The sequence below is a fragment of the Dendropsophus ebraccatus genome, chromosome 2 (assembly GCF_027789765.1).
Source record: "Dendropsophus ebraccatus isolate aDenEbr1 chromosome 2, aDenEbr1.pat, whole genome shotgun sequence".
Lineage (NCBI taxonomy): Eukaryota > Metazoa > Chordata > Amphibia > Anura > Hylidae > Dendropsophus > Dendropsophus ebraccatus.
The window spans coordinates 145,602,327-145,616,164 of NC_091455.1; the positions used below are offsets into that span (position 1 = coordinate 145,602,327).

Consider the following 13,838-nt stretch of genomic DNA (forward strand, 5'->3'; position numbering starts at 1 on the left):
ATTTAAGTTTCACCATATCTGACACATGTTTCAGCATTGAAGCTCTCAGTAGCAGATAGTATTGACTGTTTTGGTGAATGAGTGTTGTAAAATAATGCTTTCTGTCAGGACAACAGAGCATGGGGTGGATTAGCAGCATAAAGTGAAGTTTTCTTCATAAGCAGTGGTGAATGTTAGTGGTTCAGCGGCATAAAATGAAGTTTTCTCCCAGGACAGCCGTGAACATTGATAGATCAGCAGTGTAAAATTATGTTTTATCCCTGGTCACCTGCAGATGATGGTGGATCAGCGACATATCAAAGTGGGAGCACCACAAACGGCATTCTATTCTACCCAGAGTGGCCTAGAACAGACACCTGCAAGTGGCACTTTTCTAAACCCAAAGGCACATATCACAGACACCTGGAGGTTGCAGCGACAGCTGTAGTATCCTTCTTGATTCTGAGGGGCCTAGCACCCAGACCTGGAGGTACAGTAGTAGTAGTAGCAGCAGCAGCAGTAGCAGCACTCTCTTTGACCCAAAGGGGCCAAGGACAGACAGTTGGGGGTGGCAGCAGCAGCACTATCTTCGACCCAAAGGGGCCAAGTTGGAGGTGCCAGCAGATTGCCCTTCAGCAACAGATTGCTGCTGGTAGAAGCTTTAGAAGTTTCTTAGAGGACACACACAGTTAGAGGACAGCATCCCCAGTGACATATACCCCTTCCTATACAGTGATACCACTCAAGAAACCACAAGAGCAATTAAACTTCACACTACAATTACCCTATAAGCAACCATTGTTCGACCTCTAACTACCCTGGCAATATTTTAAAAACCCCAACAGAAGTCATCAGCCACCCACCATGGGTGTCAGGAAAAATGGGATACAAATACAGTGCCGCAACGTATCCAAACAGGGAGTGGACATAATATGCCACGTTCCTCTGTGGGTTAACTTCATCCAAGAAGTCCAGAAAGGACGTTATTTCTTAATACGACACTTGGGACTGTTTTCAAATATATCCAACAAGTGGCTACACTATATTGAAGGCAGGGCGACATTGAGCTATAATAACACTAAAAAAGGGATTAGGGATATTCCCATGTTAATGCTACTGTCCTAAAACATCTCATAAATTTTATAAAACACATTTTTTTTATTTAAGGTTTAGTCGAACTCAGCTAAAAATTTGGTTCATTAATAAACCCAATATTTGGCAAAGTTCTAAACGAGCCTGTGTTCCACAGATTTGGTTTACTCATCTCTAGTTCTAATAAATCTCTTTCTTATCTAATAATCTTTCCTTTTATAATTCTTTGATATCTTTGAAAAAAAAAAAAAATGAAACAAGAAATGGAAAAGGGAAAATGTAACTACATGTTAATTTGTCCTAATTACTAGTAATGTTTTGATAATTACCAGTTTGTGATATAGCTTAGAAGACTAGATATCTTTGTTGACCCCTGATGCTACTGTAATATATTCAGAAAATACTTATTGTGAATTGGAACACAGTGAATAAGTATTAGGACATTTTTGAACGGCATAATTATCCTAATGGGTTTAGATAGGCAGTCCTCAAGAAAATTGTGCAGTGGTTAAATATTATGTTATTTAGTAGCCTAAATGTATGACATTGTCTGGCAGCTGTTCACCTTTTGTATGTTATTCTGTAGATTTTTATACCACACAATATAACTGTAGCTAACCGACTATACATTTTTTGTCTGTAATATTACTTTATATTAGCAGCACATCATTTGTAAAAAAAAAGGTATATTATATATATATAAGGTATATTATATTATATATTATATATTTATCTAAAGAGTTGGCAGAAGGCAATGTTCTCATGCTTAACACATATTTAACCAATAATATATCACCCAGTTAGGGTCCATTTATACAGAAAGATTATCTGACAGATTACCTGCCAAAGATTTGAAGCCAAAGCCAGAAACAGACTATAAACAGAGATTTGGTCTAAAGCATCTTTATAAATCCATTCCTGGCTTTGGCTTCAAATCTTTGGCAGATAATCCTTTTGTGTAAAAGGACCCTTACTTTATAAAACATTCATTTGCCTGCACAATAATTATGCCATTAGAAAGGATTCTTACTGGATCTGCATTTTATAGGGCACCGGTCTGCCTTATCTGTATGGAGCTCTGTTAGGATACATTATAGTAGATTTTGTCAAAAATCCTCAAAATAGTGCAACAAGTAGCACTATTTTGTCCAGTGAACCGCCAGACACTATGATGGAAACCCCATGTTGGTGTCATATTATGCAAATGAAAAATTGCAGCACAGACGTAAAGAAAGCCTTATTGTTCTGTACTGCACAATTACTTTACTGTATAAGAAGAATATCAAGTGAATAAACATCTAGAATTCAGGGGTTTTGGACCCCCCTGGATTAGAAGTTTGGTTATAACTGCCTTCTTTGCACCCCCCCCAAATAAAACTAGATAGGATATCATATGGAACTTTTACAAAGTGTACCTGTCTTAGTTTAACATATCGAAGACTTGCCAATGTCAGCAAGTTTTAACAACCTCAACAGTAATGATTGTGAGTCACATACGACTTTTGCATCGCTACTGAACTGTCACCAAGTCTTACTAGCAAAGCTACTGAACTCTAGTGTGAGTCAGGGTACAAGGTAACTAAGCAGGAAGCTGAAGACATGAGACACAGTAAGGTCAGCCAGACTATAGTAGTTAAAAAGTATATACGCAAGCAATTCCTGTTCTTACATTTCTCAGACAATGATTGATCTTAGTTTCAGCACATGTTCTTAGGTGTCACAAGCTGATGTCTTACAAGCGAGATCCTAGTTTAATTAATGGGTTACATACCTTTGTGTCACAAAATGCAAGAGTGCAACAAAAATAATGTTATTATTATCCATCCAGAATTCAACAGCAAGCATGATGCAGAGGCCATGGATTTATGTAAAGGGAGTGCAAAGGTAGCTGTCACTGCTGGAAACTGAGGGGCCCAAGGGGTATTCTGCTACATAAAAAAGATACAAGTAATATAAATGGCAAAAGGGATTAATTATCTAAGATATAGGCAGGGTTTCCTTTTTGTTTGTGACCTTGTATTCAACATACTTTTATGTTATGGGAAATAGAAAAAATGGTATATGTAGAATCATTATATGATGAACTGGAATGTCAATCTAAATACTGAAATCTCTTGCAAAATGTCACAGCATACTGCAGCTTTAGTGAGTCATAGACCTAGATGCTTTGAGCGCTTGATTCGAGTAATGAACCCCATTAAAGTTATTGGGTGACTCAAGCTTTTTTCAGGGGCGTTCTATTTGGCAGAGAGGAGGGTGTCTGGTAAACATGAAAACCTTAGAAAATGATAGAAACACCACAGAAATGGATCTGACACAGCAGTGGGAGTATGCATTGATGCATTAAAGACTCTTAGTTATGTAATTCATGAAACATAGAGTCTTTGTAAGAGGCATCACATGGAATTTTAATGTGCACACTTTCAATATGCTAACCAGCATCTATCAATGAGAAGGCAAGTGAGGTAGCCCTTTTATGACCCTCTTAAAAATTGTTGGATCAGCAGCTGATTTTTAAATAGAAGTAAATTAGAGTAGAGGAGGGTGAGGCATGTGCGGCAAGACGTAGCGCCGCTGCTGCCCCTCCCCCTCCCTTCCTCTCCCCCCCCCCACGCTTCTGCTTACGGTGCCGATCAAGATGCTGCGCCTGCCCCGAATCCGAGATCGTGCTGCCTGGGACCCTGGGCTCTGGCTGTCGGCCTGATGCGTGGCTGTGGTGGTGTTGGGGATGGCCCGGGTGACGAATGCGGCAGAGTGGGCAGAGGAGAGAGCCGGTCTCCGTGACGCCGGATCACGTGACACGCGGGGGGCCGCAATGCCGCTGGGAGGAGGAGGCATGTCAAGTGGCTTGCAGAGCTATCACCGGAGAATCCGGGAAGGAGTCGTCCTGACAGGCACAGACTCCGCTATCTAGGGGGGTTCGGAGCGGACGAGACCATATGAGGAGTATAGCAGCCTCCAGCTCAGCAGAGGGAGATTATGCCAGTCTACAAACCCGGTCGGTCCCGTTCAGGGATCGATTGGTCAGGTCTTCAGGAAAGCCTGAGCCCGCCATATAAATCAGCTGACCGCATTCTCCCTGTGGTGCGGAGTTCCCGGGCACGCTTGATCACTCAGCGTCTGCAGGACAAGGTAAAGGGCTGCTTGAGGTGATAACAAAGGAGGCATAATTAATTGACAAACTATTCCCTTCAGGCTTGGCAGTGTGCCTGGCTGCTGTGTGTTTTCCTGAGCCTATGGAGATCTCTGATGGGAAGGAGGTGGGGGAATGGCCTGCCCCATGCCGTTATCCTCATTTCTCTACTTTTAAGGGCCAGCCTGTCTCTGCTTTTCACTGGACATAGTATATTAAGATGGCTTTTATTGATTTTCAGTTGGGAAAGGCTTCCAATACTTTACCCTAAAGAGGTCTCTGGGTAATCAGCGAGAGGCTAGAATTCAGAAAGAGGCTACAATTTAAATGTGCAACTTGAACTGTGAGTAAACTGTTTCTTTTGTCATTTTACTTGTCCGCCATTAAAAAGGAAGACTGGTATGGACTGGCGGTTGCGATCTGATTAAGCTCTGCATAATATACCCTTCTGAGAGTCAAAAATGCTCTTAAGCCCCAACAAGCATACTCCCTTGATACATGAAGTACTGGTTTCCTTCTCATTTTTTCCTGTTTTGCTCTTTAATACTCCGGGACTAATTGAACTAAGATGAATATTCCTTGCTCCTACTCCTTTCTTTTCCAGCTACAGGCTGTTCAGACTCTCCCTCAGTAAAAAGTTCCAACCTTGCCGAAATCGCAGGATGGACTTGGAGAAGTTCGGGTACAAGTCCATTGCCAAAAGGAAGGAATAATCTGCAAGTACAATATGAACTATCATAGCAGTTGAATACGCTATTACTGCATCCTGGACATAAGGATCTCATTCTATGTGAATCTCACTGACTTTCATTTATATGCCCTGCCTTTGATGAGTGCTTTAAATGCACCTTTGACCGGCTCTCTTGTGTAAGATATGTGCATGGTTGATGTTCCGTTGTTGTTTTTCTCTCATGTAACTGGCTATTGTTTACATATATATCATGCCAGCTAAGGCAGCTAAGGATAGGAATGATGGTAACAGGATGGAGAAATTTCTTAAAACGACTCCGGTTTCAAAAAAGGGCGGGTCTTGGATAGAATGTCTCTTGCCCCGATGGGGGGTTCGCCCGGCGCCATTTTTTTGGCCGGGGGAGGGCCGCCTAACGGCGAGGAGACAGAGACAGGTAGCTCCTCTTCACAACCGGATTTACTTGATATCCTGAAAGGTACAAAATTGTACCAAAGCTATTTCTACACTCTCCTCGCACACTGCCCAGATCTCCACTGACATTATGTTGATTAGAGATGATCTGAATAAGGTCAGGGACAGAGTAGTGCTTATGGAAAAAGAGATTCCAGTTATAGATAAGACAACCCAAACTATTAAAAAAGATCTGGAGTTTCTGAAGAAAGAAAACCTTGAGATCAGGGGCAAGCTGCAAGATTTAGAGGATAGATCTCGGAGAAGTAATCTTAGGATAGTGGGTCTCCCGGAGGGTACAGAAGGTGAATGTCCAGTAGAATTTTGTTTGAAGTGGTTGAGAGATATGTTGGTGGTCGGGGGTGGAGGGGGGTGGGTTGGGGGGGGGGGGAGGGGGGGGCTGTGGACTCGGCCAGGAAGGGGGAAAGGGAAATCCCCCTTTTTTTTTTTTTTTTTTCTCTCTCTTCCTCTTTCTCTCCCTTTTTTTCCCTTTGAGCAAATAGATGGTGCGCGTTCTTACTTGGAATGTTAGAGGATTGAATGACCGTCTTAAAAGAGCGAATGTATTTATGGGTCTCTCTAAATATCTACCTGCAATAGTCGGGTTATTGGAAACCCATCTTACTAAAGCCACTGTGGTATGTGTCAGCAAAAGGTGGGCATCACGGTCTTTTCACTCCTTTGGTTCTGTTTACTCAGCAGGAGTGTCGGTTATGATACATGATAAGGTAGATATTGCAATTAAACAGGTTAACTCCGACCCTAGGGGAAGGTTTATTTTTTTATGGGGAGATCTGGATAATGTTGGCACAGTGTTGGCTTTTGTTTATATCCCTCCACCTTTCACCACAGACATTCTGGTGGAACTTCTGCAGTTTGTGAGCGGGAAGGAATACTCTAATCTCTTTGTCAACGGGGACTTTAATTGCACGATGGAGCCCAGAGATCGGAGATCTTATAACGATAGTCACCCCAGGGCCAGTTCTCCCTTATGGAAGTTTTGCTCTGAGACGGGGTGGTGCGATCCATGGAGGGTCATGCACCCACTTGCTAATATTTTTTCATGTTTTAGTGCGTCTCACAACTCCGCCTCTCGAATAGATCTTCTTTTATGTAATCAGGCAGGACTCAGGAGCGTTTCTAAAGTTAGTTATGCTCCCAGGGCTTTATCAGACCACTCTCCATTGATCTGGGTAGTTAAGAGCAAAGACGAGAGCAGGGTTGGTAGACCCTTTAGATTGAACCCCCACTGGCTCCAGCTGCTGGGAAATCGGGAGGGGGTGGCGGCAGAAATCACTCAGTTTCTTGAATATAACATGGGATCGGCATCTATTCAATGTGTTTGGGATACCCTAAAGGCTTATATAAGGGGCATCTACATTAAAGAGATTTTTGGGGAAAAAAAAGCTTTTCGGAAAGAAGAGGAGGATTTGTTACGGAATATCGATATAGCTAAGCTAGCCTATTCAGAGGAAGGAGGAGCAGATACTTTAGTTCAGTTAAAATCTGCTGAGGAGAACTATGCTATCTATTTAAAACGGAAGGCACACAGTAAGCTGTTATTTCATGATCAGAACTCCTATGTCGAGGGGAATAGACCTGGCAAAACACTTGCTAACGTTATCCGTAGTCAGAGAGTATCCCAGGTTATTAAAGTAATTAAGGGCTCGGATGGGGCACTTGGGGTTCTTGGGGATGTCGGGGACCTGGGTGAGCACATTAGCCTGATTGGCTCTCTCCTTTTTCTGGCCAGGCTGACCATTCTCAGGAACTGGATTAATGATAAAAAACCTACAAGAGGTGAATGGCTAAATTTGGTTAATAGGGCTAAGCTGTTTGAAGTGTGGACGAAAAGGGCAAAACTTGTGAAGAAGTGGGAGGGATGGTAGAGGGGGGAATTTATATTTATTTATATTTATATCCTTCTCCCTTTTATTTATTTATTTATTTTTTCTCTCTTTCCGCTTTCCTGGCCGGGGTGTGGGAGGGAGGGTTGGTGTGTTTTGGGGACTTTTATTTATAGAATTGTTGTGCATTCAATACTGAATATTGATTCTGGGTCAAAGGGTTATGTTGGCCAATGTAATGTATGGCAATTTCTGTATGCTGGATATTTTCTATATTTTATGAAATGAAAAAAAGGAAAAAATAAAGAATTAAAAAAAAAAAAAAATAGAAGTAAATTACAAATCTATATAACTTTCTGAAACCAGAAGATTTGAAAGAAAAAGATTTTCAATATAGTACACTTTTAAGGTACTAGACCCCCAAACTGAGGGTGTCACATATAAATACATTTCTTAGAAGTACTATATAGGAAAAAAAATCAACTTAATTGGTGATTTGTAAATTACTTTTGGTTAAAAAAAAAATACTCAACTCTTCCAGTACTTCTCAGCTCCTATACGCCCTAGAGGAAGCTGTATAGTATTTTCAATCAGACATGGTTCCACCTCTGCACATGTCAGGATCTGTCCAGATGAGCTTGACTGTTTTTACATAAAAGTAATTCACAAAAAAAAAAAAAAAAAATGTTGGATAGTTTTGAGTAACCCTATAAAAGTTTTATTTATAATTTGAAAATTTGAACTGAATTTTAAATGGAATTTTAAATTCAACATTGGTGGGAGGACGACTCAGATCTGACAGTATTCTTAAGAGGCCATGGAATTTGATGGTGACTAGTGATGAGCGAGCATGTTTGTCTGAGCTTGGTTCTCAAACAATGGCATTTTCCTTTTTTCTGCATATCAGCCAATCTTCATGCAGGAGAGGCTTTGGGAGCTTGTAGCATCACGTGGGAACCCTACATGTCGATAGCAGCGATTGGCTGGCCAGATCAGATGACCTGGGTATATAAGAATCAGGTCCTGCAATGTCAGGGAGAGTGGTAGGCAGGAAATTAGCGTGTGGTTAGGCAGGAATTCGACACAAAGAACCCAACAGTCCTTCTAAAAGCTTTTAAAGGGATTTTTAAAACATTTTTTTTTTTTGCTATTCTTGGCTGCTGGCTTGCACTTGTAGTGCAGCTGTCAGTAGTCAATTTGTCCTGTTGCTGACATTCTCCTGACTGGCTGGACTCTGTAGTTCATCTATACCTGTCCTCACTGTGCAGTGTCTTGTGCAACGGGTGTCTTAAAAAAAAAACAGCACCAGTTACACATATACTCTATACCACTACCCCCAAAACTGCTGTCAGTAGTCAATTTGTCCTGGTGCTGACATTCTCTTCCCTGGCTGGGATCTGTTGCCCATAATTTGGCGTAATGTTGCAATTAGCCAGCCCCAGAGGCATCCATGCATGCTGCCCCTGCTGTTTCCTGTCCATTTCCGTGTTGTTTCCATCATTTTCTGAGGATGACAGGTTTTCACACAACCTTCCCTGTGCAGAGATTTGGTCCCCTGTAAAAATGTTCAAGTTTCCCATTGACTTCAAAGGGGTTCGTTACTTTAAATGAGCACCGGAGCATCAGGAAATATTCGTCTTGAGTATCGAGCACCCGAGCAAGAACCTGGTGTGACCCTTTTTAAAAATGTATAACCTCTGTATATTGACACAGAGATTACTAGTCCTGAAAAGTACTTTTCTCTCTTTTGTGGTTACTGGCCTGCCTAATTTGAAAAAGTTGAGACAACAACAACTACTTGTCTATGTGTCAAGTGGACCTTCTTAGTAATGTTGTTGGTAACAGCACGAGTGAATAATGCAAGATTCAGTGCAGTACTTGTATTCAACACCCTGGTGTGACCCTTTGAAAAATTGTGGGAGATTCTTATGTGACCCTATGAAAAAAATGTATTTATAATTTGAAAATATAGATGTAATTTGATTTGATTTTGAAATTTGACATTAGTGGGAGGATGACACCTGACTGCACTGAATACTGCTTTTGACACATTGGTGGACATAGTAGACATAGACGTAGATATAGTAGTTTGCAATGCGAGAGGCGCACATTAATGCATCCAGGGTAGATGAAGGGTGGGAGGTGCACAAATTATCCCCCCTGAACCCCATAAAAAATTGTGGGAGAGAGCCTGTTGTGACCCTTCTTTTAAAATGGTGGGTAAGGGCCTGGTGTGTCCCCCGTAAAAATTGTAGACGAGAGCCTGGTGATGACTTCCATAAAAATTGTGCGCGAGAGTCTTAAGGTGAACCTCCTTATAACTGTGGGTAAAAATCTGGTGTAACCCCCTTAAAAAATGTTGGCAAAAGCCTGTTATGATCCTCTTAAAAAATGTTGGCTATAGCCTTTTGTGACCCTTTCAAATATTGTTGGCTAGAGCCTGGTGGTGACCCCTGTAATAGTTGTAGACGAGAGCCTGGTGGTTACCTCGGTAAAAATTGTGGCAAAGAGCCTGGTGGGACTCCCCCCCAAAAAAATTCTCAGTTTAGCGAAAGCGTCAGCCTGTCAGCATTTTCAGTTGACAGGTGGGTATGCTTATCAGTGATGATACCCCAGGCAGCATTAAATATTCTCTCTGACAAGATGCCTTCAGCAGGCCAGCACCTCCAAGCCATACAGCGCTAGTTCATACCATGTGTTCAGCTTTCACACCCAATAGTTGTGCAGAGTGAGGAGGAAGAAGCTGCGCTTTACTAGATACTCCCTCACCATCTTCCAGAACTTATCCCAATGTGATATCCTAAGAAGTGTATTGGTGAATTTATCCTGGTTGGTTGTTATAAACATCTTCCACATCTTGGATAGGGTTCCTCTTACAGTGTTTGCCATGCTGCCTGAACCACATGTCCCCCCCTTATTGGCCCACTGAACTAAATCCTCTGCTAGTAGCGTTGCCATATGGGAAGGCTTTGAGCAATTTCTCCACTCTGGCATTGTTGTATAACTGGTCTTGCGTACTTCTCTCTTCTTGGGAAAGTAGATAAGTGAACTTCTCCCTATACCAGGGGTCGAGCAAGATTAACATCCAGTAATCCTTTTTGGTAAAAATGACTGTAACACAAGTGTCATGGGTAAAGCAGCCTAAAATGAGGTGTGCTATATGCACCAGACTGCCAACAGGTAAGAATTAGTCGTCCTAACCAGGAAGCTGACTCTCCACCTTCTCCTCCTCCTCTTTAGGCCGACCAGATATATGGATGGATACTTCCCTCTGCAGTGTCCACAATACTCTTCTGTCCCTATTCATGCTTCTCTTCATTTGATTCTTCCTGCTCATCCAATCTGTACCGAGAAATTGAAAAGAGGATAGTCTGGCTATCATTCATTGTACTGTCTTATTATATCTCGTGGCTGCCGTGCAATGCATTGTCCTGCTTTGGACTGCTCACACTAGTAGCATCGCCACTCACCATCTTGGTTGACTCCTCAAAGTTTGGTAAAACCTTACAGATGTCAGCTATCCATGCCCAGTTCTCGTTAGTGAAGTCTAGAGGCTGACTGGCAAACAGAGGGACATGTTGCAACTGGTACTCCCTGATGACTTTCTGCTGCTTGCAAACTCTGGCCAACACATACAATGTGGAGTTCAAGCACATATTGACATCACCCAAAAGTTGGTGAGCTGGCAAACCAAGGCGCTGCAGTCAGTGGGGATCTTTCTAATATGGGCACGCAATGCACCTTGTGGAGCAGGTGAGACAAACCATTGTATGTTTGAAGACGTGTGCCAGGCATGACACATGTGTGAGGTTGCCATGGCACAAGATATTGCCCACTCAGCCAATCCATAGCCACAGTTGTGTTCGGCCTCAGCAATTTCACATGCTTTCCCCGGAAGGTAAGCATCTGGTTTTTTTTAAAATTCTCAGCTGTTATAAAAAAAAAAAATAGACAACCCCTTTAAAAGATGTTTAAAGAGTACCTGTCATTAGTGGGAAAAATATTTATAATGAAAATTATTCCACAACCTTAGAACAGTTCAATGACTAATTGAAATCAAAATGTTCAAAATGAAAGCCAACTATAATGATTGCCTTGTGACATATTTTATTATAATGGAGGGAAATTTCCAGCATTATTCATACACCATTTTAAGGGAAATGTCACATCGCTGATTAACTGTATTTACAGTAATTTAAGAAGGGCTTTAAAACACACACAATACACTAATTTCGAAAGGATTTTCAGCACTTTATCTTTCTAAAACATTGTCTATTCTTCTTTGTGATGACTGGTGGTGTATCTAGAGAAAGGAATACAGTGAAAACATGCTACAATGATTGCAGTGCATGGAAAACACTCCCACTGTACAGTCATGGCCAAAAGTTTTGAGAATGAAACAAATATATTTTCACATGATCTGCTGCCCTCTGGTTTTTCAGATGTTTTTATCACATACAAAAATATAATTGCAATCATATTATGAGCAACAAAAGCTTATATTGACAGTTAGAATGAGTTAATGCAGCAAGTCAATATTTGCAGTGTTGACCCTTCTTCTTCAGGACCTCTGCAATTCTCCCTGGCATGCTCTCAATCAACTTCTGGACCAAATCCTGACTGATAGCAGTCCATTCTTGCACAATCAATGCTTGCATTTTGTCAGAATTTGTTGGTTTTTTTGTTTGTCCACCCTACTCTTGATCATTGACAACAAGTTCTCAATGGGATTAAGATCTTGGGAGTTTCCGTGACTAAGCCCATGAAGTCGGACCTGTACAGAGTCACAGCTCAAAGGAATGACTTCCTTCTCATTATCAAATAAACTGGACAAAGGAAGTGTCATGTTTTCCATGACAACTAAAAAAATAATAAATGTAAATTGCAAACTATCTTTATTTTACATAGACTGTTGATTTAGGTTTTAAAAGTTATAATGACAGGTACACTTTAAACATCTCCCAAAAGTTCTAATGGGTTGTTGGGCATCATTATCCTACAGTTGGTAATCTTTTGTCAAAGATTTTTTTCACCCTTTGTGTGACAATGAAAATACAGTGCCATAAGATACGGGATAACAAGCTGATCGCTGATAATCTTACTGCCTGGCCCTATATGGACCCCGAGAATGGAGACTCATACCACAGTGACATTTATTCTCTATGAAGCTGTGGAGTACAATGCACTATATTTATTCAAAGATGCATGCCTCATAGGCTATGTTCACACATTATTTTTTATCCATAATTATAAATGGAAAAAATGTCTGTATAATAATTTTTTTTTTTTTATCAGGATTTTTGGCGGTATTGCTATAGGTGAAATATAGCGATTACAAAATAATGTCCTAAAATGTCAGAAAAAGGGTCTGACACAATTTTATAGGTGCAGCTCTTACAGCCATAAAATTATTATGTTGCAAATAGCCATTGGCTTCAATACAGACTTTCTGGCCTATTAACTGAACTCAAAAATAGCCAAAAACCCCCAAAAAGGATAAAAATGGTGTGTAAACAAGTCACATCTTTTGGCTGTCTGTAAGCCACAAAAACAAAGGAATGCCAATTATGAATAAGTGCATATTTGTGCCAAAATTCTTTCCATAAGTTATGATAACTCTGTTAATCTGTGGGAAGCCACATCCACCTGCTTCTTTCTGCAAATTTTAAAGTGAAAGTTAAATTGAAAATTGTGAATTTTTGTGCAAATGTAACCTGCCCTACAATTTCTGACTTTTTAAAATTATATTAAAACTTGATAAAAACCATTAACAAGTCCCCCCTAGTCTTCCCTTAGGTGGGAAGAATAGCATTTGTCCACCTTACAGGGTTATATGAAATTAGGAAAATATAGGCACCTGTTCCCTAATGACCGATGCTGTACCGATTTAAAATAAAAAAAACTATAGCTCTTAGAAGGTGAGGAGGAAAACACAAAAATGCAAAAATGAACATTGGCCTGGTCATTTAGGCCATTTTGGGCTGTGTCATTGAAGGGTTATTCAATAGTAGACAAAGCAGTCATTTATATATGCTTGTTGTGACACAACCATTAATATTAAGGAACCATATAATAAAATAAAAACTCACCAGTACAGTTGGAAATGATTACTGCATGTGCTTTGCTCTTTGCCCATATAGTTCTTATCACAATGAAATAAATGACACTGTTGAAAAATACAAAATTAGGAAAATGTAAACATGAAATCCCAAACAGCTTCTAAATGACATAGAGTAACTTGAACATTATGGTACTGCCTTTTGTGATATACAATTTTTACCCATTAATCTTTACTGGAAGAGTTCCAAATGAAGTCATGCAATTCTTTCCAGTCTCTCTGCTATTCTCTTTTAGATAGACTTTTTACATATAATAAAATATTGAATATGTAAAACTTGCTCCAAGATCACACATTAGCCCAATATCTATCAGCCTAACAGCAGAAGAATGTCACTTTCCAGGTAATACTTCCCTTCTCAATGTATATTGTATGTGAACTAGCAATACTCTAATGAACAATTACTGCTATTTCTGTCACTTGGAAGAACTTACCTGTCACTTCCTGACACATTTGAACCATAAATTATAATTTGGGGGTCATTAAAGTTGGAGACAATTTAAAATAATAAATCTGATATGCTTGAAA

At 40.5% G+C, this 13,838-nt stretch overlaps 1 protein-coding gene across 1 annotated transcript in view; it reads right to left on the reverse strand.

Annotated features, from left to right (window-relative positions):
• NPSR1 (neuropeptide S receptor 1) overlaps positions 1 to 13,838 on the reverse strand; it is a 133,425-nt gene that overhangs the window by 31,194 nt on the left and 88,393 nt on the right. Inside the window, exon 6 of the mRNA XM_069960355.1 lies at positions 13,282 to 13,358. Coding sequence (XP_069816456.1) covers positions 13,282 to 13,358 — 77 coding nt within the window. The remainder of the gene's footprint in view (positions 1 to 13,281; positions 13,359 to 13,838) is intronic.